This window comes from Electrophorus electricus, chromosome 20 (genome assembly GCF_041902795.1).
Source record: "Electrophorus electricus isolate QZ-2024a chromosome 20, ASM4190279v1, whole genome shotgun sequence".
Lineage (NCBI taxonomy): Eukaryota > Metazoa > Chordata > Actinopteri > Gymnotiformes > Gymnotidae > Electrophorus > Electrophorus electricus.
Genome location: NC_137516.1, coordinates 322,501 through 350,000, shown reverse-complemented (window position 1 = coordinate 350,000; position 27,500 = coordinate 322,501). Strand labels below are relative to the sequence as shown.

At 44.6% G+C, this 27,500-nt stretch overlaps 7 protein-coding genes across 19 annotated transcripts in view; 1 reads left to right on the top strand and 6 right to left on the bottom strand.

Moving 5' to 3' along the window:
• The window catches only part of hnf1a (HNF1 homeobox a), an 8,678-nt gene extending 8,244 nt beyond the window's left edge, over positions 1-434 (bottom strand). Inside the window, exons 1-2 of one of the 6 annotated variants that reach the window (XM_081703377.1) lie at positions 96-434; positions 1-6 (exon numbers count right to left, since the gene is read on the bottom strand). The exon at positions 1-6 is cut by the window's left edge and continues 486 nt beyond it. The gene's annotated coding sequence lies outside the window, so the exon portion shown is untranslated. The remainder of the gene's footprint in view (positions 7-95) is intronic. The other 5 variants (XM_035536373.2, XM_081703375.1, XM_035536371.2 and 2 more) reach the window with 5 other exon arrangements.
• A 1,379-nt stretch (positions 435-1,813) lies between these two features.
• On the bottom strand, positions 1,814-3,512 carry si:ch211-170d8.2 (uncharacterized). Its single transcript, XM_027022009.3, has 3 exons — positions 2,760-3,512; positions 2,531-2,675; positions 1,814-2,434 (listed from the first exon to the last, which is right to left on the bottom strand). The coding sequence occupies exons 1-3, from the start codon at positions 3,136-3,138 to the stop codon at positions 2,071-2,073; spliced, it is 888 nt and encodes a 295-aa protein (XP_026877810.1). The 5' UTR covers positions 3,139-3,512; the 3' UTR covers positions 1,814-2,070.
• Positions 3,513-3,660: 148 nt separating this feature from the next.
• Positions 3,661-9,602, bottom strand: hps4 (HPS4 biogenesis of lysosomal organelles complex 3 subunit 2). 7 transcript variants are annotated; one of them, XM_035536441.2, is made up of 13 exons: positions 9,408-9,599; positions 9,037-9,116; positions 8,775-8,865; positions 8,023-8,166; positions 7,787-7,894; positions 7,434-7,550; positions 7,201-7,295; positions 6,383-6,455; positions 6,173-6,306; positions 4,962-5,925; positions 4,751-4,877; positions 4,325-4,433; positions 3,661-4,142 (listed from the first exon to the last, which is right to left on the bottom strand). In XM_035536441.2, the coding sequence occupies exons 2-13, from the start codon at positions 9,060-9,062 to the stop codon at positions 3,971-3,973; spliced, it is 2,160 nt and encodes a 719-aa protein (XP_035392334.1). In that variant the 5' UTR covers positions 9,063-9,116; positions 9,408-9,599; the 3' UTR covers positions 3,661-3,970. The 7 variants fall into 7 exon arrangements, with proteins under 7 accessions (XP_035392334.1, XP_081559557.1, XP_081559556.1 ...); XM_081703431.1 differs by having other exon boundaries at positions 9,467-9,582; XM_081703430.1 differs by lacking the exon at positions 8,775-8,865 and having other exon boundaries at positions 9,467-9,602.
• Positions 9,603-9,718: 116 nt separating this feature from the next.
• cox6a1 (cytochrome c oxidase subunit 6A1) lies at positions 9,719-11,707 on the bottom strand. The gene is made up of 3 exons (XM_027022019.3): positions 11,548-11,707; positions 10,520-10,662; positions 9,719-10,022 (listed from the first exon to the last, which is right to left on the bottom strand). Exons 1-3 carry the CDS (start codon positions 11,639-11,641, stop codon positions 9,933-9,935), a joined length of 327 nt encoding a protein of 108 aa, XP_026877820.2. The 5' UTR covers positions 11,642-11,707; the 3' UTR covers positions 9,719-9,932.
• A 990-nt stretch (positions 11,708-12,697) lies between these two features.
• Positions 12,698-16,072, top strand: LOC113584834 (hepatic lectin-like). Its single transcript, XM_027022015.3, has 8 exons — positions 12,698-12,761; positions 13,875-13,959; positions 14,336-14,419; positions 14,985-15,065; positions 15,184-15,219; positions 15,351-15,490; positions 15,655-15,770; positions 15,893-16,072. The coding sequence occupies exons 2-8, from the start codon at positions 13,875-13,877 to the stop codon at positions 16,050-16,052; spliced, it is 702 nt and encodes a 233-aa protein (XP_026877816.2). The 5' UTR covers positions 12,698-12,761; the 3' UTR covers positions 16,053-16,072.
• Positions 16,073-16,207: 135 nt separating this feature from the next.
• Positions 16,208-20,204, bottom strand: prkab1b (protein kinase, AMP-activated, beta 1 non-catalytic subunit, b). The gene is made up of 8 exons (XM_027022013.3): positions 19,937-20,204; positions 19,331-19,489; positions 18,055-18,209; positions 17,565-17,658; positions 17,259-17,373; positions 17,050-17,180; positions 16,884-16,952; positions 16,208-16,622 (listed from the first exon to the last, which is right to left on the bottom strand). The coding sequence occupies exons 2-8, from the start codon at positions 19,466-19,468 to the stop codon at positions 16,545-16,547; spliced, it is 780 nt and encodes a 259-aa protein (XP_026877814.1). The 5' UTR covers positions 19,469-19,489; positions 19,937-20,204; the 3' UTR covers positions 16,208-16,544.
• A 491-nt stretch (positions 20,205-20,695) lies between these two features.
• Positions 20,696-25,044, bottom strand: LOC113584836 (transmembrane protein 233). 2 transcript variants are annotated; one of them, XM_027022018.3, is made up of 3 exons: positions 24,720-25,044; positions 21,573-21,701; positions 20,696-21,339 (listed from the first exon to the last, which is right to left on the bottom strand). In XM_027022018.3, exons 1-3 carry the CDS (start codon positions 24,900-24,902, stop codon positions 21,328-21,330), a joined length of 324 nt encoding a protein of 107 aa, XP_026877819.2. In that variant the 5' UTR covers positions 24,903-25,044; the 3' UTR covers positions 20,696-21,327. The 2 variants fall into 2 exon arrangements, with proteins under 2 accessions (XP_026877819.2, XP_026877818.2); XM_027022017.3 differs by having other exon boundaries at positions 21,573-21,707; positions 24,720-25,037.
• Between the last annotated feature and the right edge of the window lie 2,456 nt (positions 25,045-27,500).

The window sequence follows — 27,500 nt, the reverse complement described above, 5'->3', positions numbered from 1 at the left end:
GTGAAGCTGAAGTAACAAATACACAGACAAGTACTTAGATGGACATGCAAATGGCAGTAATTGGTAGATGCACACAGGAGCAGAGCCAGACTTACCTGCTGTCTCTGGGCTGGGTGTGGTGACTAGTGCTTTTCCTTCCACAGGCTGTTTGTGTCTGGCGAACGCTCTCACTCTCGTCTGTGTGCTCACTGCGATTCTGCCTGCAAACCTGCTGCTGTTTTGCTTTCAAAGGCGATTTTCCCCCCTGCTTCCCAGTTAACCCCCTCCTCTCTCCTCTCTCTCCGTCTGTCTCACTCTGTCTCCCTATGTCTCCCTCTGTCTCTCTCACTCACTGAACTTTAGCCTCATATCCCTCCATGACTGGATCAGGCCAGAGTGCAGAGTCTAACCCGGAGCCTTCAGAGGAAGGAAATACGTTCCACACACACTCCACACACACCCCATACTCACCCCACACACACTACACTACCCCCACAGCCTCTCTGTCCTGTGCTGTAGCTTCACACCTTTTTACAGCATTTCTTGTTGTAGAGCAAACAGAAAGTCAGTACACACACACAAACACACACGATAACCTCAAGATAAGGAAGGAACAAAGCTCTGAATTACAGAAACATTGTAACATTGAAACACTGAGTACCACTGAATACCTTTAAGGGAACACCAACAACATAACACACCACATAAACATTTAATACCACAAAACATATAACACCACATAAACGTATAACTTCACAAACATTTAATGCCGCAAAATATGTAACACCACACAAACATTTAACACCACATAAACATATAACATGACATAAATGTATAATAACACAAAGAATTTAATGCAACACACATACACAGTATATATAAACATGTACTTTACCATTAAACCCCATACTGATTCTGATGTACGCACCTGAGTGGTTCTCCCAAACTGTAACACTCCAAAGTGGATGCAGTTCACAACCCTAGCTCTAACCCTAAACCCCAACTAACCCTAAATCCTAAACCTAACCATAAACCCCATCTCTAAACTCTATCTCCTAACTCCCAGCTAACGATAAACCCTAACCAACCCTAACCCCTAAACCTAACCCTAAATCCTAACCATAAACCCCATCTCTAAACATCTGTCTGCTAACTCCCAGCCAACCCTAACCCTCACCACTGGATCAGTCTTCCTGGTTCACTTGTAATTTGCATTTAATGTAAACATTGTTTTGTTTATAAACACTGGAGTCCAAACCCTCCCGATTAAGCTTTTGATATTTGCATTAAAAGGCCACAATTTTGCTCTAATGAATACCACACTGACTGACTATGCTCAGACCAGCTCGTATGACGTTTGTATCACACTGTTCAGTGTAAATACCATCTTCTACTAAACACCATGAACTGACCTCGTAAGACTCAAAACCAGGCAGATACAGTCAGACACCAGTCCAGGTCCTGACAGTGAAATGTGAGGTTTGACTGCACTAATTGGTCGTGTCTCAGACTGGCCCATGCTGTACTCTGAACTGTCTGCAGGGGGCACTCTCACATCAAGGCTCTATGACAGCCTTCAGTTACTTTTTATACTACAGCTTTAAGACAATTTGTTCAGATGATTTTATAAAATAAATATTATTTACAAATTGGAGTATGACAATAAGTTACTTGTCCTTCATAAATATTTTTTGCTGGAATTAGCTTTTTTACAAGCAGTCAATTTAATACGTTTGCATAAAACCACACTATCTTTCTTTCTTAGCAGAATAAAACAAGGTAATAGTAAATAAAAGAAATTAGTAAATAAATAAATCAATAAATCAGCACTCAGTTTCAGAAAAAGGCGTTTATATATAACTCTGTCTTTACATACACTATTTACATACATTCCCACAAAACACCCAAATAAATTAAATAAATTCCATTTACAGGCAGAAGTGCGTAGTGTTGGGTCTCTGGGCATTAACAGTGAACAGACCACCTATTGTCATGGAACAGCAGGACCCATTAGCAACTCACTCGAAGACCCATCCAAGGAGGGGTGTGTGTGTGTGTGTGTGTGTGTGCGCGCGCGCGTGCGTGTGTGTGCTATCTGTATGAGAGCGTGATGAAAGGGGTGTGTAGGAGCCGGACCCCATGACTCTCACATGGGTGTGTGTTGCGTGCTGTGCTGCAGTGTAGGGCCAGTCCCAGCTCCACCAGTGCCTGTAGGGGGCGCTCTCTCCACTCGTCCACGCTACCCTGCCCCCAGGCAGCGGGAGCAGCGTCCTGCAGGGCTGAGCTGTTGTCCTGGGGCTCTAGCGCCCATGGCCTGCTCAGACCCCCCACCCGCCGCAGGTTCAGGAGACGATTGCCTCCAGACCTGCTGCCGAGGACGCGCTGCAGAGCCTGGAACACGAACATCACATCCACCCTCAACTCCATCACGCCTTCCTCAGTCCAGGACCCAAACCTGCAGACACAAACAGCCCAAACCCGTGAGGGGAGACACTATAGTACCTCTAGCGAGAGAGCAGCATGGACAGGGGTCACTTAGCACGTGTCTCACCTCGTGGGCAGCTGCCGTTTCTGCAGCGAGGGGAGCAGAGGCTGGATATTCAGCTTTTCTGGGTTAGAAATATGGAGATGAATCTCAGCCCTCGCGACCGTCGCGGACAGCACGTCTTCACTGAGAAGAAACTCTATGCTTGAGCCTTCGGGGGTTGAACAAGATCATAAATATACGTGTAAATGTCAGATTAAATGTTCGTATCAACATGCGCTGAAGCCGAACTTACCTCCGATGTCCCGACCCTGGAGTCCTTTCACGCTTCCGCACCGGTAGCCCTTCTGGCAGCAGCGGTACACGCGCCGCACGAAACGGAACAACGGCGGCTCCGGGAAGACCACGCGGCGAGGGGCGTCTCGTGAAAGGGGACAGATCTTGAGGCGATACACGTGGCCCCAGTCAGCAGCGGGAGCGCGGGCCTCCATCCATGGGGCGGTCAACCGGGAACAGTGGTCCTGGCTGCTCGCGGGATCGCGGCGGACCCGTGTGCGCGCGAGCGCCTCTTCTCGAAGTGTTCTAGTCTCGAGGATCCGGCCACGGAATGATACACAGTGTATTCCCGAAATAACGCAAATGAGCGTGAAGATCCCAAACGGAACTGTGGCCATCGCGGAGCTCCAAACGTATAGCTGCTTCAGCGATTGTAATCCAAGACCTGGCGGTGCAACCAACTGGCTCGAGCAGACGATTTAAGGAGTGAAGCCCGCTGGGAAAGTCCGGTCTCCTCCCCCAGGACCATTTACACCATTAACAATGCGGCCTTCAGTGCACAGCCGCTGGGGCCGTAATGATCCTCATTACAGTGTATGTGCACCATTACCAACACAACACTCATTTGCAAGAGAAACGACACCAGCTGTGAGTGTAAAACGTTTTTAAACTACCGCCAGGTGACCCCGCGGACAATAGCGCGTCACACGCGGACAGATGCGACCCTGGCGCCGCGCGGCATGCGCGTCCTTTTAGGTGTCAGCAGTCGTCGAGCGGCACCGTCCAGGTACGCACAGGTGGTCGACATTGTACATTAAAAATAAGTGAACAGCTACAGGTTTACATATGACAAACTAGTTAACTTGGTATTAAGTGAGCGTTAAGGAGTTTACACAAACACAAATTCTACTACAAATAAATCAGAATTAAACTCGTTTAATTTATTAGAAAATCAATGATCAAACATCACGTGTTCTCACGAGCTCCGCCTACTGCCACTGCTGTGGTCTGTCACCGCGCGCTACCAGTCCATTAATACGTGCTTAATTCACTTGAAGCGCAACAAATACTATTTATATCTAATTAAATATTAATCACAGTTCATTTGAGGTGTGTGTGTGTGTGCACGCACTCGCAAGAAAGTGGGGCACATAGAGAATATATAATTTATGCATAAAAAATAATACGTAATCCATTTCCTAGCTGGTATTGGTGGTGACGGAACTGTGCTCACAGCAGGTTGACCCCGTGTTTGAGTAAGCGTTGGCGGGCTTTGCCTGGTAGCGAAAAAGCCGTATCCTGGACATTGGGAATCCCAGAGTTCCTGGCAGACGTGCCCTGCTGGAGAAAGTATGTCTCCTGTGCCTTGGTGCGAGTAGCATACACAGCACAGCTGGCATTCCTGCAGCAGCACAGGACAAAGGCCACACCAGCTCACCACAGTCATGAGCGCAGTTAACTAACCCTAAATAACCCTCATCTTAACCCTAACCCCACCAGACACTATTCAACTGAGACCAAGAGTATTACATAAATACAATTAATCAATCAATCATTCTCTCTCTCTCTCACTCACTCACTCACCTAACAATGGCTTCCTGCAGTGTGTCCTTGAGGGAGAAGTCTGAGTGCAGCAGGGCTGTAGCCTTTACAAATGAATCCTGAGAACTGGAAGAGTGTTCAGACACATTCGCTATCACACACGCGCACACACACGCACACACACGCACATTAACAAAACACTTTTTAAATTAATAAACTGATACCCCACACCCTGGTAACTCTACACTCTGCAGACTAAACCTCCAAACTGACGAGAACAGGTCTCAGTCAGGAGCACAGCGTATTTTTCTAACGCATGTATGTACGTGTGTGTGCGTGTGTGTGAGACTCACTGGTGAGTGTGTTCTGAACACAGTCGTGTGTGTGTGTGTGTGAGTGAGAGAGACAGACTCATTTATGAGTGTTCTGGACACAGTCATAGTGCGTGTAGGTGTGTGTGAGACTCACTGGTGAGTGTGTTCTGGACACAGTCGTAGTGTGTGTAGATGTAGGGTCCTTGGGCTGGTGGTGGTTGTGAGGAGGTTGTCCTCAGATGAGCCTCCAGCCCATTCAGAGAGGCCAGACAGCTGAAGTACTGTAGCCCAAACATACACACACACTATTTCTAACATAACCACACACACATCTCTCTCCAACACATACACAAAGGTCCCCTCACCACATCCTCCTTGGCGCTGGCGTCTGTGTTGAAGTGCGGCTCCACCAGCACGGCGAGGACCAGACTCCCAACCCTGTGCTGATACAACAGCAGGCAGTCCAGAGTCCCACCTGAGGGGCTCCGACAGTCCCCGCTCCTCCCCCCCTCCCTCATCTCCTCCTTCACACCCCCCCTCACCTCCATCTCTTTGGTCCCCTCCCCCTCCCCGTCATGTTGGGGTGGGCTGTCCTGTCCAGACTCAAGTCCATTGCTGATTGCACTAACCTGGTCCTGCTCAGGACCTGTGACCTCTACAACCTCCGCAGTGTTCCTCTCGCCCTCTGACCTGACGGGGTCGCCACCTGTGACCTCTACAACCTCCGCTGTGTTCCTCTCGCCCTCTGACCTGACGGGGTCGCCACCTGTGACCTCTACAACCTCCGCTGTGTTCCTCTCGCCCTCTGACCTGACGGGGTCGCCACCTGTGACCTCTACAACCTCCGCTGTGTTCCTCTCGCCCTCTGACCTGACGGGGTCGCCACCTGTGACCTCTACAATCTCCGCTGTGTTCCTCTCGCCCTCTGACCTGACGGGGTCACCACCTGTGACTGCTACAACCTCCGCTGTGTTCCTCTCGCCCTCTGACCTGACGGGGCTGCCACCTTCAAACATACTGCTCTCTATGGCCTTATATAGCAATGTCCCATTTGGTAAGATGTGGTCATGTGACTCAGAAGGGCTTCCTTCTGATTGGCTCGTCACAGTAAGGTGAAGAGGAGTGCTGGCTGTCGAGGGACACAAACTGAAGGATTCTTCATCCGACAGGGAGGAATGAGGAGAGGAGTGTGTCTGGTAGTGTGCTGGTGGACAGAGGGCGTGCTCTAATTCAGCAGGGTCCAGGTCGGTGTTCGCTATGTCGGAGAGAGTGCGTGAAAGTAGAGGGGTCTTCTTGGGTTGGTCGGGAGGTTGAGAGGAGCAGTGAAATCTGAGGAAGCCAAGAGACACAGACAGGGCAGTGAGAAATGTATAAATATTGTATGCATATATACATATACAAAGATATATTTGTTGTATCTTAAGTATCATACACTCCGACACTCCAGTTCTCTGCATGATGTCATGATCTCTCCCTCACGTATGATGAGGAATAATCACCTACATTTCAGCACAGGGATATTAAACTCTGCTTTGTTCTCCCAGCATTATGTTGCTATAGAGTTGCTGAGCTGTACCTGCATGAGTTGTCCACTGGGTGGCAGCGTAGTGTGTTCACCTCAGAGGAGGTCAGGAATACAGGCGTTGTGACTGTATTGGAGGGGGGCGTGGCCCCAGACCAGCACACTCCATGGGCCTGCAGCCGGTCTTCCTGTAGGAGGGCGGGTCTAAGCACTGACTTATTTTTGAGCAGGTATAGTAGTACTGATTTGGGGGGGGGGAAGTACCTGGCTATAGGTCTCTGTCTCATTCACCATCACCTTCCTTGTGAGCTCTGGACACATTTGTGTGCTCAGCACTCTGCACAGAACACACCCACACACAAACACATTCAAATCTGGACCTCCATTCTAAATACAGTCCTGGACTTTAAATGCCATAAATGTAAATATTTTATCTGATGCTTTTATCCAAAGTGACTAACAATTATGACTGAGTACAACTTGAGTAACTGAGGGTTAAGGGCCTTGTTCAGTGGTAACTTGGCAGTGGTGGGCCTTGAACTGGCAACCTTCTGGTTGATAGTCAAGTACCTTAATATTTCTAATCACTGGTAGTGAAGTGAACAGGTGCCATAACCACACTGGTGGATTGAAGTTTAAAGGCAGAGTCTGAAGAGCTCAGCTCGACACAGACTGTACATGATAAACATTTCACTCAGTGGAGGCTGGAGACAAACCCTAAATGAACACTGAAAGGTGGGCAGGTATCGAGTGGTTTGCAAACACCAAACACTGTTAGATCCCGTCTGGCTCACGTAGACCTGTTGGCATGCAGACGTTTAGACTGAACTCTGATCCAAGCCTTGTGGTTCTAATATTCCGAGGCTCCTGAAGGTGTTTTTCCACGGTTTCAGGTGTGAGAGACCAGGTGTGATGCAGCAGACCTCCAATGGTTAAGGGCAGGGGTCAAGCTTTCCTGATCTCTCATTGAGAGCAACAAAAACTTAAACCTGCTCTTCCTGCATGTCACTGTAAAAAATACTAAATGACCACAGCATTACACGCTATGACACTGGCAGCATCTAGAAATATCATGCACCCACCTGCCCTGGTAGAGGAGGCAGCCCGCTAACACTAGAGGGCAGCGCTGACATGCCTGCAGGATGAGGGCAGACTTTAACAGCAACAGGGGGTCAATCTGGAAGCAACAGACATTTATATTATAAGAAACTAACAATTATCTTCAAACACAACGCGACAGACAATCACTTCACGTCACCATAATACATCAAAAACACTGGAAGTGTCGTGTCCTTCTGTGAGGTCTCGTACATACACGTGTGGAGCGGATGGTTTCCAGGCAGCTGAAGATGTGGTGCAGCTCGGTAGAGCCACCCTGTAGGTGAGAGATGTAGCGAGCCCAGTGCAAAGCCAGTTCCCCCTGGCTGTGGAGCTGCAGGACAGAGACAAACAGCATCGTCACTCTGTAGAATCACTGGAGATGCAGTAAACAGGGCTGTTATGTGAAGATATTTTGGATGCTATTCATGAATATTCATGTGCGGTAACATGCACAATTGCCAGTTTCCGGTGACTTAGTAGGGGAATCTGACTAAAACCAATGTTAACCCCCCCACCATCCAGACAAAGCCAAACATTCCATACTAGGACATAAACATAGCTCTGTACCTGGTAGCTCTGTTGGACTGGGCCATTGTAGAAACAAAAAAGACCAATTAGATGATCCAAGAACTCACACACACTAATGTCAGGAACTTCAGATACACAGCTCAGCACCTGAGAGATTGAGAGAGAATGCCACACCCACTCAAACCCTTACTCAATGTTGAACCTGGTTATACAAATAAGTAAATAAATTAGTAGCTCTCAACCACACACACACACACAGGTGAAGAGTCCCATACCCAGAGGAAGGTGTCCCTCATGCGAACAGCATACTTGCTCTTACGCAGACGAAGCAGGTGGACAGGAGAGCAGGAGAGTTCCGACACACAGCGGCTCACCCCAGCCAGCTGCCCACACAGCAGCTCCTGGTGTTCCAGGGGCGTCTAACAGTACAGAGCGCACTGACTTCAGGACAGAGCGCACACTGACTCGGGGACACAACTTTGTCTACTGCACACCTGTGCTCACACTACATCTCCTCTAAATAAGGGAGAACCAGGATAAGCTGAACCTGTGCAATGCTGGATAGCACCAACACAGCACATGTTTACCTTTAGAAATGGCTTCTGATAGCTATGATGGTAGTATTTGGTTGGTAGTATGTCTTTAGTCGCCAGGGAGGCCATTGTGGGTCTGGGACTCCAGAACTCAATGTTGAACCTTTTGGAGGTGTTTAATTCAGCAAAAATACCGACACGGGGAGGTGCTACCTGGACAGTTGGCGTGAGTGGGCCTATGTGTACCTAACGGACTGCACCAGGATACTGGACATTCTGTATACGATTATATTTAAATAAACATGGACCAACATATGAATCTATTTCTCCCTGTGGTACTTCTATTTATGCTTTATCTGAAATTTGACCAGAAACAGTTTTTGAGGACATCTCATCTAGACTCGAATCCCCTAGTAATGTGGTTTCAGCTTCGCGAGGACACCTGGATGAACAAACTGAAAAGCTAATTAATGTTTATTGAGCAAAACCGTTACATCTTCAGGGTAGAAATAGCATATTCCAGCCCGGGTCAGGTCGCATTCCTCCTGCACCTTTGAGCAATCGTACAGGAAGAAAACGTTGATCCTGAAAACGGGAGAAAAACGGAGAAACACAAAACTACCGTGATGCAGTGTGGACCAAAGTCTCAAGCGCTAAACACTGGCTGTATTTATAGTGAAAGGCACATATATGACCTACTCATACTCCTTTTCTAACCATTGCCCGTCACTACAGGTCGTTTGGCAAGAAGCTTACCGTCTCGTTTCCGACTCGGCGGCCATCAGTGAACGCGGATGAGACTCCGGCTATAACGTCCTTCTTTAGCGTTTCATCTTCTGAAAGTTCAAAGAAGCCACACGAAGTTCCGCATTTTGCAGACGAGTTTCAAGCAAACTTGACAAGTTGCCACGGAGAACGTGCTACACGTTTTGTCTACCTAAAAGCTACGTGTAACATTTTAACCTAGCAATGAATTTTATTATTTGAGACGTTCAACTGGCACCTGAGAAGCTTAAATCAGTTGATCTCGCATTAGTACGGTGGACGCTGCGCCCCGTTACCTGGACTAATGCACTCCGCATAAAGCTGCAGTAAACTGATCGTACCACGCCAACATCTCCCCTCACCTGGAGCGCAGCGTCTCCCAGTAAAGCCGCACCAGTCCTGGAGCAAACGTACCACTCACCAGCGGCTGCTTGTAATGGAAACAAACCGTGTTCGCGAATGGCTGAACTTAAAACTCTTTCACTGCCGACATCTCGCTTTAGACAAAACATCAGGCGATTTTCAAGAGGAATGCGGGTCACAAGAAAAGGAGTCATGTGACTCCCCGAAGTAAGGCAAGCGTGCAGGGACAAAAGTATTTCCTTGTATGACTAACGCATACGTATTGCGAGTCAGCCAACACAACCGCACTTTCACAAAAAAACACAACTCCTGTATGTAATACGTTTATTTTCATTTATGGTTAAACAATGCCGTGCAAGGCTCTTAGTAAGAACGTAACTTTATTAGGTGCTTTCAGCAGAGCACAGAGGTAAGTGAGGATTTCAGTTTGCTGTAGGTAAACTGGATTTGTAGAATGGTCCAGGGGTAGAAGAGGGGGGTGACAGAGCCCCATGGTCCCCGAAGACAGTGGTCAAGCCTAATCTTCATTCCTCATGACCCTCATAACCATCAGGCAGAGGGTTGACATGGGAGTTGTGGAAGAGTGTCTTAACCCCATCACCCCAAGGGAAACGCTGCAACACACACACACCTCTTTACTTTAGCACTGGTACAAATGAGTGAGAAATGTGAGACACCCGAGCTTTCTGTATGTAGGAGTATTATCCAAATTAATCAGAATAGCTATGGTAACATATGTAGATCTTACATTTAAATCTTTAAAAACTATCCAGCAGTAATACTAAGCCCCATACCCCAATGTCTGGACCAGCCATTTGGCTTGATTCTGCATTACTTATTATAATGATTTCATTAATATAATAAACTGGGTCAGATGTTTCAGGCAGGGAGTCATTAGTGTGGACGAGGAGCTGACTGGTGTTGAATATCCTGCACAAGCTGACAGGACACAGCGCTTGACCTTAAGAAGGGGCTAAACAGCACGATACAGTCAACCTCCACGCTTCGTAAACTCGTACATTTGTCTAACTGGCATGTAAGATTAATCAGCCACCACAGTAAGCACATAGGTTTTATTCAGTTACATATCAGGAATTTGGCCGTTTGCTACCTTGGTGCGGATGCGCAGATGCGGGTAAGGGACGAACTCCGGTTGGTCGTGGCCGTGCTGCTGAGACTTCAGGAAGGCGTTCAGCATGCACACAGCGACCCCGGGAATAGCAACGACGAACGACAGTATCTTCCACGTCTTTGCTGAACACAGGATTGTGAGAGCGTTAGCTGTCCAGCTAACCTGTCCGCATTGTTTACATTTACATTATTTATCCAAAGCGACTTACAATTATGACTGAGTACAACTTGAGCAATTGAGGGTTAAGGGTCCTACTCAGGGGCCCTAACAGTGGCAGTGTTGGAGCTTGAACCAGCAACCTTCCAATAACAAGTCCAACTACCTTAACCACTGAGCTACCACTGCTTAATCAACTACTGGGTAAATGTGACCCTATAAAAGCTAAGAAACACTTAACCCAACCCAGCTGGCTACGTTATCCGTATTTTACCCACAGTGGCTAAACCGAACAACCACACCAAGTAACACAGTAAAGAAAATGAGCTGCGTCGACACAAGCGAAAACGTTGCTAGCCAGCTAAGCTAAATTATTAAGATGTGGTATAAGATTAAATCAAATTTTCTACCCGAACCGGCAATTTGCCTTGTAGGTTAATATTTTAAAAACCGAGTGAGTTATATTCGCTTCACCTGTGCATTAGTTAGCTAGCTTAGCTAACTAAGTAAGTTAAGCAAACTAACGCTAGGTTTCTAGGCTAACCTTTATTCGGTGTAGGTAGTTAGCCATATTCATTATCTCAAAATAGCTTGTGACATAGCAGCTAAATAGTCACAAGCAAACCAAAGAAAAGCTGTTAGTTAGTTTAGTTACATTAACATGAGCAGCAAACACTTTGCTAACGACAGTAGCTCCAGTAGCTCAGACGTGATGAGGGAATGAGCTAATGCTAACATACGTATGTGCTATAGTGTTAGCTAACAAGGTCAAATCGTAATGTTGTGGGTGTTCAACACAACATCAGTTCGTCACGTCTTCAGTTCAGTACACCAGGGTATAACGCACATACCTCCCTGTTCACCGTGTGCTACAGCTGATAATTGACGAGTTTGTGTCAAAAAAGCAGACCGCACCACCTGAGAAAACTGTCCGAGCGCCGCCATTTTACCTCCGTCAAACGGGAAACCGACACAGTGGGAAGTTGATAAAGAGGGTATAGACGGACCTCGCCACAGTGTGTGGGTCTAAATGTCAACCAGAGTCTTTACTGCCGCCTAGAAAGATGGAGTCTAATCGGAAACATGCTTGAAACATAATTTTATGCTTCAGTTTAATAGAAACAGATATTTTATGTCTGGGTGGATGCGAAAGGGATATGAGGGCATGTAACGTGCACCTACATGCAAACTTGAAAAGGTGCAAGTTACATAACATTGATAATTTCTCAGAAGTTAGTGGGCTTTAGATGGAACAAAGCTGAACAAACCACAGATAAACCAGGTGGTTATTAGGATGAGAAGTTCGGTAGCCTAGTAGTAAATAGAAACGATTTTTACTGGTATAATCTTTATTACTGGAGCATGAGATGAGTGCAAAGTGATTTAAAAAATAACAATACAGAGAGTGAACAGATAAAGTCTGCTACCTGCAATTGCCACACAAATAAACTATGCACTCCTGTTGCAGTCTTGCACATTATCCTACTTGCTGCTAGAGTACTGTACTAAACCAGCACTGTACTCTGAACTGTTCTGGCTGCTACCGGTGACTGCTATGTTCAGGGTAGCATATCACTGATTGCTATGCACAACTCGCTTTACATATGCCCAGTACTGTGTACTATACTAAATTGCACTGTCTACTCATTTTGTATTTTGTATTTGTCCTGTCCTGTATTTATTATTGTTTATTTAATGTTTATTTAATGACATTTTGCACTATATTGGACTGTTTGCACTTGTGTAGCATGTTGTCTTGTTGTACTGTTGTTTTTATGTTGCACCATGGTCCTGGAGGAACATTGTCTCGTTTTTGTTGTGTACTTGTGTATAGCTGAAATGACAATAAAACCTCTTGAACTTGAACTTGAACTTGCCAGTCTTACTGCACTTTATCATAGAGGGAGTTAACCCTGTGATGAGTGTAGAAAGGAGGAGTTAACCCTGTGATGAGTGGCGAGAGAGGGCTGTTTTTGTTTGTTTATGCAGCAACTGTGTGCAGGGACTCAGTGTGACAGACAGACAGCAGACAGCAGCAGAGTTAACACAGCCCACTCTGAGGAAGGTAAGACTCTCCTAGCCTCCTACACCGTAGCTCTGTCTTTAGAAGAAATACAATGGTACAATGCAGACCATAGAGCTCCTAGAGCAATGTGCAGGGGAACAGAAAGTGGCGTTTTAAAAGCAAGCATTCATTTAAAAAAAGCGCTCTTCTGGATGGTTAATTCCTTTAAAGATATTGTTAACACATGGGCAAAAGAAAGTGGTATTTAACTGGTATAATGGCTTATATCATTCTAAGTTTATTAAAGTAAGAATTAGAATTATGCCTTATATTTTTATGCATTTATGCTAAATGGACAGACTAAGTTATGTGATTTTAAGTGATAGAAATGTTTTAGTTGGCTAATGTTTTTCATCTGTTTTAATGTGTGCCGTAATAGACACAGAGGTCATGATTATGGAGTTTTGTACTGGAAGATGTAGAACACTGTTGATCTACAGGTTAATGTTCAGAATATCTGTGCTGTGACCTTTGAACCCTTCATCTGTAGTGTTTCTGGCCTTCTCAACACAAAGCCACACTGTGATTTTTGTAGATTTTTGTTGATACCTTTATGATATGTGCACATTAATGTCTACAGATGATTTAATAGCTTTGAGAAACACTGGCCCTGTTGTGGAGATGTCCTGTCGGAGGTTGTTGGCTGCTGTTTGTTACTTGTAGTGAGAGTATAACCAGTTTCAGAAGGTCCAGGGTAGTAGTAGCTCAGTGGTTAAGGCAGTTGACTTGTAATCAGAAGGTTGCTGGTTTAAGTCCCATTACTGCCAAGTTTCCACTGTTGGGCCCCTGAGCAAGACCCTTAACCCTGAAGTTGTACTCAGTCATAATTGTATGTTGCTTTGGATAAAGATATCAGGTAAATGTCCAGGATGTTTTGTAAAGGTGCAGGAACTGAGTGACAGGTGCTTTGCTGTTCTGCTTCCTTTTAGTTTCGTCTTTTTTAGCATTTTAAAGCTAAATGTTCCGACTCGTCTTCCAGTCACTATCAGTTACTGTAGGAATGTTTAGCATTTGACATTTACTTTAAACAAACCCTTATTAAAATGAATATTTGTGTTTATGTTGTGTTCTTCTCCTTTTTTACACACCTCCTTCCTTTCTGTGCCCTCCGAGATGGAGACGGTCGGATACGACAAGTTCAGTTCATCTGATTCCGAGATCAGTCACCAGCACCACCACCAACCTTTTTACACACAGAGTGAGTTATGGAGCAGAACTCTGACTTCCATCACTAGGGTTTGTAATATCAAAAATTCATTTGGGTCTACTGCCTTGGGATTTGGTTTACATGCAGTACTAGGATAAGATTTCTCCCCTGTCACAAAACATGGTCTCATGCATGTTTATTTTGAACACAAACTATAGTGGTACATTTAGCTGAGACTTTTATCCAATGTGACTTACAAATTATGACTGAGTACAACTTGAGTAACTGAGAGTTAAGGGCCTTGCTCAGGGGCCCAACAGTGGGGACTTGAACTGGCAATTATAACATTATATCAGATTTCTAGTCCCGTACCTTAACTACTGAGCCACCACTGCCCATATTGATGTTCTGTGTTTCGGTGTTTCAGACAGGCACAACAGGAAGGTTTTCATCATGTTGGGAGTGCTTTCTGTCTTCCTCTTAATACTTACACTTACAGTTGGAATTAAATGTAAGTGCACTCTGAAAAATACCTGTCATGCACCATCTGAGCAGTTCTCTGATGGGATGGTGGTCCAGGATGCGTACCTAGGGTTGTAGCTAGCACAGTAGGGAGAGGGAGAACTAGCTAACTCATTTAATGATATATAACACTGGCATTCATCACATAACCATCACACATCTCTTCAAGCCCCTGATGTCTCTTCACACAAATGAACTGCCATTTCCCAGCTGCTGTTCTTCAGCTGGAAGTGAAAGCCACAGCCACACGTTTAGGAGATGAGTCTGAGCTGAGTTCAGCTTCACTCTAACTCTGTTCTTTGGGCAAACCCTAGTCCTCATGTCTGAGTGGAACATCCACATGACAGAACACTTCTGTTCAAAGCTCCATGTAGGAATCGTAAGTGCAGATATAAGAGCTCTCAGCATTACTCAGTCTTATTAGTTATTAGTCTAAATAAACACATGATTGATTAAACATGCTCTTGTTCCAAGGTGTTTTTAAAACTGCTTTCATGTGCATGTGTTCGTAGTGGTATTCTGGTGGTGTTTGATTTCTTCTCATTGGTACTCAGTCTCCCAGGTGAGCAAGCAGATGTCTGAGGTCACGCTGTCCCTGCAGGCTGTGAAGGACTCTGTAAAAGCAGCTCAGACAGGTGTGAAAGACCCTCACTACCTCCACCCCTCTCAGCCGGTTATTACTGTTCACCTGTTTAATCACAATAAACAGTAAATCTGGGTGTTCCTGTCCTGTTCTTTTCTTCCTCTCTGAAGGTGTTCTGCACCCAGATGCCCTAGCACCTGTGAGAGGTGAGGCACTTTACCATCTCACCTGTAGAATTTATAGCCCCAAGAACACCGACCTGTGCAGCAGCAGTCAGGTGGGCACGTGCAGGTGCATACACAGCAACAGTCAGGTGTGTGTGTGTGTGTGCGCACAGGTCCCTGTGAAGAAGACTGGACGTTTTATAAAGGCAAATGCTACCTTTTGTCCAGACTGAGGAAGAAGTGGCACGATGCAGAAAAGGCCTGTAACCAGCAGAGGGCGCACTTACTGGTAGTGAATAATGCTGATGAACTGGTAAGAGCAGAGAAATAACACTTCAGGATAAATATTTCACATTTATGAGACTACATAAAACAAAGTGAACCACCCATGTTGTTTTAGGTGGTACAGTCCAGCATGAGTTTAAAGCTGGTTTAGCCCCCAGTCCTTGCATTTCAAACTGTCTCATTCTGTTCCAGGACTATATTTCCCAACTTGTGGGCCTCAATGAAAATTACTGGATTGGTCTGGTTGAGAAGGAGGACGAGGGGGACTGGAGCTGGGTTGACGGAACAGACTTCAAATCCACCGAACAGTAAGACGTCCCGCCGTCTGGGCACCTGCAACACAGCTGCTGTTTGCTGTTGCTGTCTAGGGTGCAGAGGACAGTTGTGGGTACAGATGAGTGCTTACGTGTCTGCCTGTGTCTGTGCCCAGCTTCTGGGACGAGAGGCAGCCGGATGACTGGGACGTGCGTGTGGATGGGGAGGACTGTGGACAGCTTCACGCCAAACACACACTCAAGCGGAACATGTGGAACGACGCAGACTGCACACTCTCCTACAAATACATCTGTGAGGGTACACCCAGGCACTGACACACACAAAGTTCCCCTACCCCACACGCACAGGGAACAGTCTTCCAAGTGAACAGGTCCCCCCGCACACACACGGGACACTAAGCCCACCCAACCCCGCCGACACCGAGCACAAGTGTTATTATCCAAAATCTTCAATGGGACACTTCCCTATATTCAGTGACATATGCAGTCATGTTTATTTCACATTTTACATTGTAATTGTGTTGACAAAATGTAATAAACAATCAAAACAAAAAAGTACATAGTACAAAGTCTTGACTGGAAAATCCTTAAAATATGAAAGTTTTTGTGTTGGATGAAAAAAAAACTACAAACCCTTACAAACCCTCCCTGAGCCATTAAAGTGATTAAACTCGAGTCCTCTGTGGAAACAGGAGCCTGACCCAGTCCTGTCCCAGAAATCCCACGGTGCTGTGGGGAGGGTTCAGGCTCCTCAAACATGCTGGTAACAGTGCTGAAGCGTGTGGGAGACGGGCAAGTCTGCTCTGCTCAGACGGGTTTATACAGCACTGTAGTGACGTACTTTTTCTTGTAGCGATGAGTAGCACTGAGAACCATCACACCATCCTGTGAGGAGGGCAGACAGTAAGACGTGGGTAGAGTCACACACACTTTCATGGCACAGACGCACAAAAAACTGTGCAGAAGTTGTCAGGTTTAGAGGGTGAGTGGGATAGAGAAGGCACGTGGCCCGCCGCGCCCACCTGCCGGGATAGAGGACGCGCCAGTCTGCCTGACTGCCCCGGCAACAAGTTAACAAAACACAGACTAGCGGGATTACAGCCAGCAGATGAGCGTACAGTGGTAAAAGTGTTCTTAAATCTGTACCTTGATGGAGAGTGCATAAAGATGGTTCAGCATTACGTGGTTAGGTTCAGGAAGCAGAGTTGGGTCACACTGTTCAGCACAAACACACGACACGTTAAGGACGCCTTCACCCAGAATTAAAACGCCTGTGTGCTCATTGAAGATGACCGGGTGGTCCGATACTCACAGAGATGCCGGTGTCTTTATTGAGGAGCACCTGGAGCAGGTGTGGGGGGAGGATGGGGGGTGTGAGGAGGCGCTCCTCATTCTTAGAGTACGCCTCCTGCTGGTAAGACCCAGGAGGCGATCCAGACACGTCTGGGACAGAGATGAGAATCATTAGAGATACACCACCCCACTGTAATGTTTATAAATCACGTGGTGTTTGTTCTCTACCTGACAGGTCAGAACATTTCTCAGAGTCGGTCTTCAGAGCATCAAACACTTCAAAGTCTGTCTTACACACCTGAATCACGTTATTCACCACACCAGACTTACTGGTCACCACAGGCTAGGAAACATTGAAACATGACATTTGTAATTAGTGTAATTAAAGTCATTAAGATAAATGAAGCAGACGGTTTAGAAAGAACACAGGACAACAAGGTGGGTAGTAAGGGTTAACCCCACCCGAACCCTGCTGGTTGTCAACACAAACAAGGTTGACAGGAAATGCTCTTATACACAAAGTGTGTTCTGTACCTGCGCAGGGTCCAGCGTCCACTGTCCGTCCACGAAGAACTTGTACTGGTGCTGACCCTCAGGCAGGTTGAGAATGGCCACAAAGTTCTTATGACTAAGATTCACAGACAGCAAGTCAGTGTTAATCAACAACATTGCTTCTAAACAGAGGAAGTCAGTGTTAAATCATCATTTCTGTTGGATGGGATAAAACACGCCACTCTCCAAGGTAACCAAGCTGAAATGCGTTCTGCTCTCATTGTGAACCAACGGTGACCCTGGTGCCTCAAATGGGAACACGTGGCTAGTGTTAGTCAGCTAAATCCCGTAAATGTAAATGTGACTAACGTCCCTGCATAATTAGAACTAGATCAAAAGAAGAGAACTGTAGGTAACAGCACCCAGCACAGCCGAGCGGTCTGTGCACTCACAGATTCCAGCCAACCTAGGTCTAGTTTCCCATGATCACTACAGACAGTTCCAGAGCTCAGTACCCCTGTGGCCAGCTGACCTCTTGGACAGAGGGATCTTGCTGGCCCAGTTGTTGAAGGAGCCAGAGATACAGACGTCCTTGGCTGGTCCTGACCATCTGAACACGGTAGGATGCTCCTCAGGGATGGGGAACCTAGAGTCTGATGCCACATCCTTCTGCCAGGCCAGGAACTCCTGAGGTGGGGGTGGGGGTGGGTGGGTTTACAGCCAGGCAGGAGTTTAGGTGAGTGTTGTTAAATTGCAGTGTGAGTCACCTGCCCACAGCAGGTGTACAGTTTGGCTTTTCTCTGCTCCAACATGCCTGGCAATACTTAATGATGTCAGAACGCTACATTTCCCAAATGCTTCTTAATACCAAAGTACCCTGATCTTAAGAAGGTTGGTTAATTATCAAGTGTTTCGATATCCTTCCTAACTAAAGTACTACAAAACAAGCTGATGTTGGTGAATAGCGTGACTGGGGACTCACACGGTTGGTTGCTTCTGTATTTGTTTTTTTTTTTTGCTGTCCTGTGAGCCTGTGAATTTGAGCTGAGTTGAAGAATGTTCAAACAGAACTAAAATATTTATTAAAGTAATTTTTGTTAATCAATATATTATTTTAGTTGAGAGAGACTACCCCAAACTTCCTACATGATTTTCTTGTGAATAGCAGTTTTACTTCAGTCAGTCCCCATTCATACAAGTGAGGGTTAATTCTGAGCATAAGTTAGATTAAACTAATTATCTAATATATTTTGAGAATACTTGTACGTGTCTAATGAATGCATTTTACTTTGTTGCTAGTTTTAATGATGTTCAGTTTCAGACAGACTGGCTATACCACTCCAAGATCGCTGAAATGTTTTGAGGTGCCACAGCGAGGACTTGCGCCTACTGACCTAGACACGCCTTCACCCAGCTGGTCTAGTACCAATTAAGCACCATAGGATGGTAACTTGCCAAGGCCTTTGGGAAACCAGGCCTGACTCATTCTTTTCTCACATCTTCCACTCCTAAAGTGAGTCCAACTGCCCTGTACTAACTAATCAGGTCCACTCCCAGTCCGGTAGGCCAGTGTGCACACCCGTCTTCCGCAAACTCACAGCGCTACTATGTTTAACGGTAGAAGTGAAACTTGGTCCTATGCTAGTTGTACGTCACGTGGGCCCGCAAGTCACGGCGACGACACAGAAACGCCGAAATCGTCAAAAAGGCAAACAGGTGAACCTATCCACGTCTATTTGTGCTAGTTGACACCAATATTAAATTCTTTTAAACGAATGCGTAAAATGCAGCACGCTTCCACTAATTACCTTGGCATCATCTCCATGAAAGATGTCCCCGTCCTCCACGTTGTCCATTAAAAGCTTTGGCCGTCCGACATCCTTGGCACCGCGGTTCTCGCGCCGCTGCGCCTTCTCTCCGCTCCTCTCGCTGCTCGCGTTACCCATGTCACGTGGCCCCGGTGCGGTCTGAATATCAGCACGAAAACACAGAGCTGGAGGGAAAAGTACTGACTACATCCCCTGCCAAAACATCCAGAGAGGAGTGAGTGTTGATATTAGCAGCCCGTCATAGTCACTGGGGCTCCTGGGTTTTGACAACCTTTGACCAAACGGAAAGACTGACTTTGATGATTCACCGGCACGAACTGAATTTTGCGTGTTAATGTAACGGCTAATAGCAAACGTGACCGAAAGTACATGGAAATGGGAGGAAAAGAATTAAAAAGATCCTCCCAAATGGAAGTCTCCGCGGTTATTTACTGTTATGAACGGGAAGTGGACATCTTCACACATCGGAGAAATCAAATCATTCCTTTTGCTGCTGTAAGAAACAAACTAAACCCGATATTAACTATCACCTTTCGGTCGTCTGCCAGGTTCGTTAATATCTGTTGTGTGAATCTCTGGTCTCACCTGTGAGGCTGCGCGTGGAGCTAAGCTCGCTCGCTCGCTCTTATTCCGCCATTTTGCTCGCGCTGTGACTCACGCCTCTTCCGTCTGGCCTTCTCACGCTGCTGCTACTACACCAGTACGAACTAGCCTACTACTACAGCTCATTATGTTGATAATTATACGAATGATAATTCAAAGTCATTAATGCTGTATTCTGGTACCGTAAGGACTGTAATCTCGTCTTTAATGAACCAGAGTGCTCTCAGGTTTGTCCAGGTTCACGGGATTCTCACGCATATCAGCTTTCACTACGGAGCTACTGGAAAAGCACGTGCACGGCGCGATGCCGCATAATGTAAATTCATACGGTTTAAAAACAGGCTCGAGACGTAGCGAGAAACGTGTGTACGAATAAGAAGCAGTTTCACGGGAACTGCGACTCGTTAAAAAACGCGTTGCGTATTGAGTGAAAACATCGCACATATTGTTGGTCCTGGTCAATACTACGAAATACGCAAATGAGGATTTGAGTTCAACTGAACTCTGTAGTCATTCCACTGGCGCCAGATCTGGAGAATATGTTAGCTAGCTTATATTTAGCCTTAGCTGGTTATAATATTACATATCGGTATACAACATTCACCAGACGCTGCAGATTTAATGGGGTGGGGGTGAGGGCATGGACGTAGATGCTCAGTGTAAATTTCCTTTAGTATTCACACTTGATTTTGGTCAAGCAACATCACAGCTAGATCGACACCAAGATAACTGCTACATCAATACCAATCTACAAGGTTTACATTTATTTTATGCTTATTAAAACCCATAAGATAAAACAGTCTTGAAAATAAATCACACACAACCAGAATACTGTCAGGTGCAGGTGCACACACACAAACACACAACCAGAATACTATCAGTTGCACACGCACGTACGCACACATTTCTATACATACATACCCTTTGCAATCCATGTTAATCTCAAGTGAATTTTGAATTTTTGAGTTTAACAGGTCTGAGGAACACATGTAACACATAGAACACATCACAGGACTGAGGAACAAACAAACTTCACATTGTCTTACAGCAAAACAAGAATTTTCTGGAATCTAGTGAACACTGTCTCAGTAGATACATTTACACTCTTAAGACCATAAGACTTGTTTAAAATAAATAAGATACATATTAGCCATGAATAGTCTCCATCACAGGAGTTTCCATCACGTGTGGAGTACAGACGCAGGGCACGGTGCCTGTAGCAGGGTGGTGTACAGATGCAGGGTGAGGTGTCTAGCAGGGTTGAGCACAGATGCCGGGCGAGGTACAGATGCAGGGCAGAGTGTCCTGCTTCATGCTGTCAGTACTCCAGTGCACATGAGTGTCCTGTTGCCATGGCACCATCGTCTGCGTGATCACATGGGATTCTGGGAGTTTTCAACATGGGCATTATATCAACATAGAACCACAGAACCTAACATGATTGTAACAACTAGTATGACACACTAGATTAGAGATTACAGAAGAAAGGAAATTGGGCTAATTTCATCTGCTGAACTAAGTGTGTGTATGTGTTTGTGGGTGTGTGCGCGTGTATGCATGCATGCATGTGTGTGCATGTGCCCTACATTTGTGTGTGTGCATGCAGGTGTGTGTGTACCGTAGTGAAGTGCACGACGCAGAAGACAGTGATGATGAGGAGGCCGATGATGATGGAGGCGATGGCGATGTAAAGAGCCACCCTCCCTAGACGCTGGGACCCGTCGTAGTCTTCGTTATCATAGCTCTTCTGTGACTGGCAGCAAAGAGAAAAATCCTATTGCACTGAAAACTGAACACAGCATGATGAACTGAACACAATGTGATAACTGAACACAGCGTGGTGAACTGAACACAGCATGGTAAACAACACAGCGTAGTAAACAACAGTGTGGTGAACTGAACACAGCGTGGTGAACTGAACAGTGGTGAAGTGAACAGTGTGGTAAACTGAACACAGCGTGGTAAACAACACAGCGTGGTGAACTGAACACTGTGGTGAACTGAACACAGCATAGTAAACAACACAGCGTGGTGAACTGAACACAGCGTGGTAAAAAACAGCGTGGTGAACTTCCTGAGTACTCACAGAATCAAAATAGAGGGCATGAATGGTTAGTTAAGTGGATAGAAAAAGTCGCCCATCTGCTTAAAATAAAATTAAATAAAATGAAATGAAAACTTTAATAGAACCCCAAGCAGTGTCAGGCTCCCCCAGCAACGGGCATGAAAGTGTATGAAACTGCTGCTTATAAAACCCACCAGTTCCAGGGTCATCGCAACACTAGCAGTTGAGACCAGGTTACGCGTGGAGCCCTGCGGGAGGCCACGGTGTGCTGTGTAGTCTGGGGCATGCTGTTAGAATGACTGTATGATTCCAAACACCTCACATTTCATGTTTCACCCTACAGCTTTCTGCAGGCATGATGCAGCAGGTCCTGAGTGCATGCGTGTGTGCGTGCTGTAGGAGAGGACATTCAGTGAGCTGGCGTGATTTGAAAGGGCGCACCAACGCCTCCTCAGTCTGCACTGCAGGCCTGTTACATTGCTGAACAGTCAACCTGAAACCACACGTACAGCCTCTAGCGCACACATACACACGGCAGCTCCAAAGCCACTGCTCCAGACAACCAGTAATAACACGCTTCAGAGAGCTATTAACCAATCAGAGGGCAAATATGACTGATAGAATCTGATTCTTTAATATGAATTATCCAACACACACTAGATGTGTCAGTAGTCTGCACTAAGGGATTTGTCACACGTATTGTACTTATCTGGGGAACTGTGTGGGTTTACCACCAGTTCTTGTCTATAGAAATAAATTCATCCTCCCTGCAGTTTCTCTGCTTGAGTGCTTAGTGTGACCATAGGTCAGTGTGTCCCTGCTCTGGATTGCACTGCACTGATTGGCTGAAGTGCTCATGGGAATGGCTGCGTGAGGAACCTTATCAGTCAGAAAAGAGGTTTGTAGTTGTTGCACTGTACAGATGCATTGTTTACCAGTGAGAGTGCAAACCCTGAGGTTAAGGTGTGAAGAAACAAACCACTGGAGAAAAAAAAACTCCATCCATGGTTTTAAAGAACAATAAAACACTGAGGAATATGACCATTTTGAGCACACACCAAATTGTGTTTATTGTTTAAAGTTTCAACATTTTCAAATAGTAGCAGATAGACTACAGCAGCAGAAGACTACACAGGGTGACACTCCTGTCAGCTAAGAACAGACAACAGAGGCCACAATTCATACAGGCTCATCAAAATTGAACAGTAGAAGACTGGAATAATGTTGACTGGTATGATGAGTTTCAATATCTGCTGTGACATTCAGATGGTGGGGTCAGAATTTGGCATAACCAACATGAAAACATGGATCCATCCTGCCTTCTATCAATGGTTCAGGCTGCTGGTGGGGTGATGCTGTAGGGGAGACTTTTTTGGCACATTTTGGGCTCCTTAATACCAACTAAGCCTAAACAGCACAGCCTACCTAAGTATTGTTGCTGACCATGTCCAACCCTTTATGACCACTGTCAAGGCTGGTCCCTCCTAGCACCATGTCTCCATGGTAACCCTGTCTTGTCTTTTTGTTTGGACTGCTTCCTTGATGCTCTGCCCCTTGTTTGAGTTTTCTTGTCTTTCAATAGTTTTGTCTGTTCTTTATTTCTTTCTAATTAGTCTTGTTATTTAAACTCTGTATTTGATCTCATTGTTTGTCCTCGCTCATGACGTTTGTCCTAAGCCCTGTTGTGTTTGTGCTGCATGTTTTAACTAGCCTCTGGTTGTGTAGTTTGTGTTCCACATTGTCTATTCGGTTATCGTGTGTTTTTGATTTTTGTTTATGTTTCCTAGTACTCTTCATGCTGGCTTTGATGCTGGTTATTATGACCCTTATATTGGTTTTGCTCATAATAAATCTCTCTTGTCAGCGTATGCGTCCGTGTGATGATCGCGCCACGTTACAACCACAGTGCACCATTTTCTGATGGCGACTTCCAGCAGGAAAACACGCCATCTCACACAGCTCAGATCATGTCAAACTGGTTTATTGAACATGACGATGAGTTCCCTGTACTCAAATGGCCTCCTCAGATCTCAGTGCAGTAGAACACCTTTGAGATGTGGTGGAACAGGAGATTTACATCATGGACATGGGCCTGCGTATGGATCAGTTTGCATATAGACCAATCCAAACATGGACCAGTATGAACATGGACCTGAATATGAACTTTTATTCATCTACTGCCCACATGTTCAGCAGCTAAACCTGCCACTCTCAGTTTGGTGCTGTGCAGGAAGGAGTACGAGTGTGTGTTTCTGTGTGAGTGAGTGTGTGTGACAAGTATGCATGTGAGTGTCTGTGGTGTGTATGTGTGTGTGTGTGTGTGTCTATGCGTGCATGCACCTTTACACACTTCTTGGGGGCTGCTGACACTTGAGGCCTGTCTATTTATAACACTTATAAGTTGCGTGTGTGAATCTTGAGAACTCAACGCTTTGGTCTGATTTCACAGTCTGCAGGGTATGATTGAGTAAAGAAAACAACCCCTCCACTCTAAGTGCTACCCAGGCTCCAATCTAATCTGCATATCTACAGCACTATAAGGAGTCTGTTCTCAATGACCAAATTAGGCAACACAGATAAAGAAAAGCTTTGCATGAACACTTTTGAAATGAAACGTGTTTAGCAAGTCAACCACTGCACTCAGTTAGACTAAAAAATGTTAGAGAAACATGTCACCAAATAGATAAATCAGTATCTTACCATCAAAGAAAAAACCAAGGCCACGATGTTGATTGGCCAGGCTGGACAGAAACATGTGAAAATAGTCAGAAAGATGTAACTCCTTATGGGTGGAGGAATCTTGATCTCATCGACTTTTGCCACACTGCCACTGATGGACAACCTTCTTTCCTTTTCTCCCAATTGTGAAATCCCAGAACTCATGATGGAAAGCAGGAGACAAAAGCATACAGTGCAAAATTATTCCCTAACTTCAGAAAAATACGGAGGACTGTGTCGAGAGCTCAGGCCAGGTGAAGAGAAGAGTTTATTACAGTCCAGGGTGTAGGGGAGTATTACCCCACTGCAGAGGGGAGAGAGAGGGGAGGGGGAGACTGGCAGGCCATGTACCTTTGGTCAGTTAGTTTTTATATTTTATTTTAAAACACAGAAATCACTTTTTTTTTCCTATTTAGGTAAAAAAAAAGAGAGCAACAACATCAAAACCCAACTGATATATTGTTCTGGATGTTTTTGAAATAATGAATATTAATTATATAATTTAGTTTTTTCTCTGTTCTCTGTTGTTCACATAACAAAGCAAATAAATTTATTCAATACAGGTGGATCCTGTCTTATCAAAGCTGGTGTCCCCAGAGTCATGAAAATAGCAGAGGCAAAGGTGAGGTGAAATTCTCGCAGGGGTTAACTTATCTTACATTAAACCGCCGACTGGACATACAGTGTATGCACTAAACTAGTAACGTTAAACGTTACACTGTATGCATTACATTACTAACGTTAAACGTTAACGCTCTACCTGCGCGTTTGGAGCAGTTGCCCATTTGCTAATACTTCAACTGGCTAAACTAGCTAACCCTACATTATCAAATAGTAAGGTAGTAGCGTCTCAACTTTTTATATCTTTAAATCTTAGAATGAAAATGCTTTATCTTTGAGTAACGAAGAAGAGTTTATATTCATGTATGCAATATACCTTTAATTCAAGTTAGGCTAAATGATAAGACGTTAGCTGCTTCGTCAGTTGAAGGAGTAAAGCTTAGATTACTATCTGCTAAAAAGATTAAATTATTTAACCTACGAACAAAATCGGGCAGCTTGTGATGGTTTGGAATTAGCAGAAGATATAGCACAGAGCTTTATAGCTAGTTAGGCTACCTAAGATACTGGTTGAAAACTAGCCTTAGTTAAGATAACTAAGCTAACAGTAGCTACGACACCTCGCGAGGCTCACAGACTGTTGCTAGGCGACATGTATAAAGTCATTACCCACATCGTCTGTAGGCGGCACAACGTATAACACAAAATATAACTGTCCACAAGTTTCACTACTTTAACGCCAAGTGTAGCGACAAGTCAATGAATTTATATTTTGTCACAAAGACAATATACAGAACAAGACAGTTAGTAGAAATACAACATAAAGGAGTCCAATTAGCATTGTGATGTCACGCTACAGTCACCAAAAGTAGAGGTTGCCTACTTAAATCGAGAAATAAAAGCTACAGAGAGCGATTAAAATAGACAGTACCGAGATATAGATATGGGTTATGGGTCATTTACGAGCCTTTTCTGTTTAATTTTAGCGACTACCTACACTGGCGGAATTTAAAAGGGTAACGACGCCATCTCGTTTACCGATGAATCAAGGGGCCCCGACACGAGCTTCCCTTTAAATGTGAGTTTTATGAAAGGTGGAGAGCATATAAAAATGAAAACATGTAGTCTAACCAACATAGATTATTTTAAGAATACATGGGAATAGAATCAAACCTGAATTACTCTTCGTGTTTTTAATTTTAATTAACCCCCCCCCAAAAAAACAGTTCGCCTAACGGAACGTACACGTGCAGAACCATGTCGGATAAAGGGCACGCTGGGTGTCACGCGCTGTCCGTGAACGGCGCAGAGCACGTGACAGTGATCACAGGAACCACTGCTGGTGGAGGGACATACCGACACGCTGTACCAGACATTTCTGTAGGCTAAATAATAATATAGAAATAATACAGAATAAAAAAATAAAATAAAAAAATAAATAAAAATAAAATAGAAATAATATCAGAAACATAACATGACTGCTAGTGGAGGGGTGGAGGGACATACCGACGTTTCTGTAGGCTAAATAATAATATAGAAATAATATAGAATAAATAATAAATAAATAATGTAGAAATAATATCAGAAACATAACATGATTGCTAGTGGAGGGGTGGAGGGACATACCGACACACGGCACCGAGCTGTACCAGAGACGTTTCTGTAGGCTAAATAATAATATAGGAATAATATAGAAATAATATAGAATAAATAATAAATAATGTAGAAATAATATCAGAAACATAAGATGACAGTTAGTGGAGGGTCATACCGACACACGGCACTGAGCTGTACCAGGGACGTTTCTGTAGGCTACAGAAATACTATCAGAAACAATATATAAATAATATCAGAAACAATATATAAATAATATATAAGTACTATCAGAAACTATATAGAAATATATCAGAAACAACATAAATAATATAGAAATAATAGAAATACTATCAGAAACTATATAAATAATATAGAAATACTATCAAACTATATATAAATAATATCAGAAACAATCTATAAATAATATATAAATATCAGAAACAATATATAAATAATATCAGAAACAATATATAAATAATATAGAAATACTATCTAAAACAATATAGAAGTAATATCTGAAACAATATATAAATAATAGAAATAGTATCAGAAACAATATAGAAATAATATAAAAATATCAGAAACAATATAGAAATAATATATAAA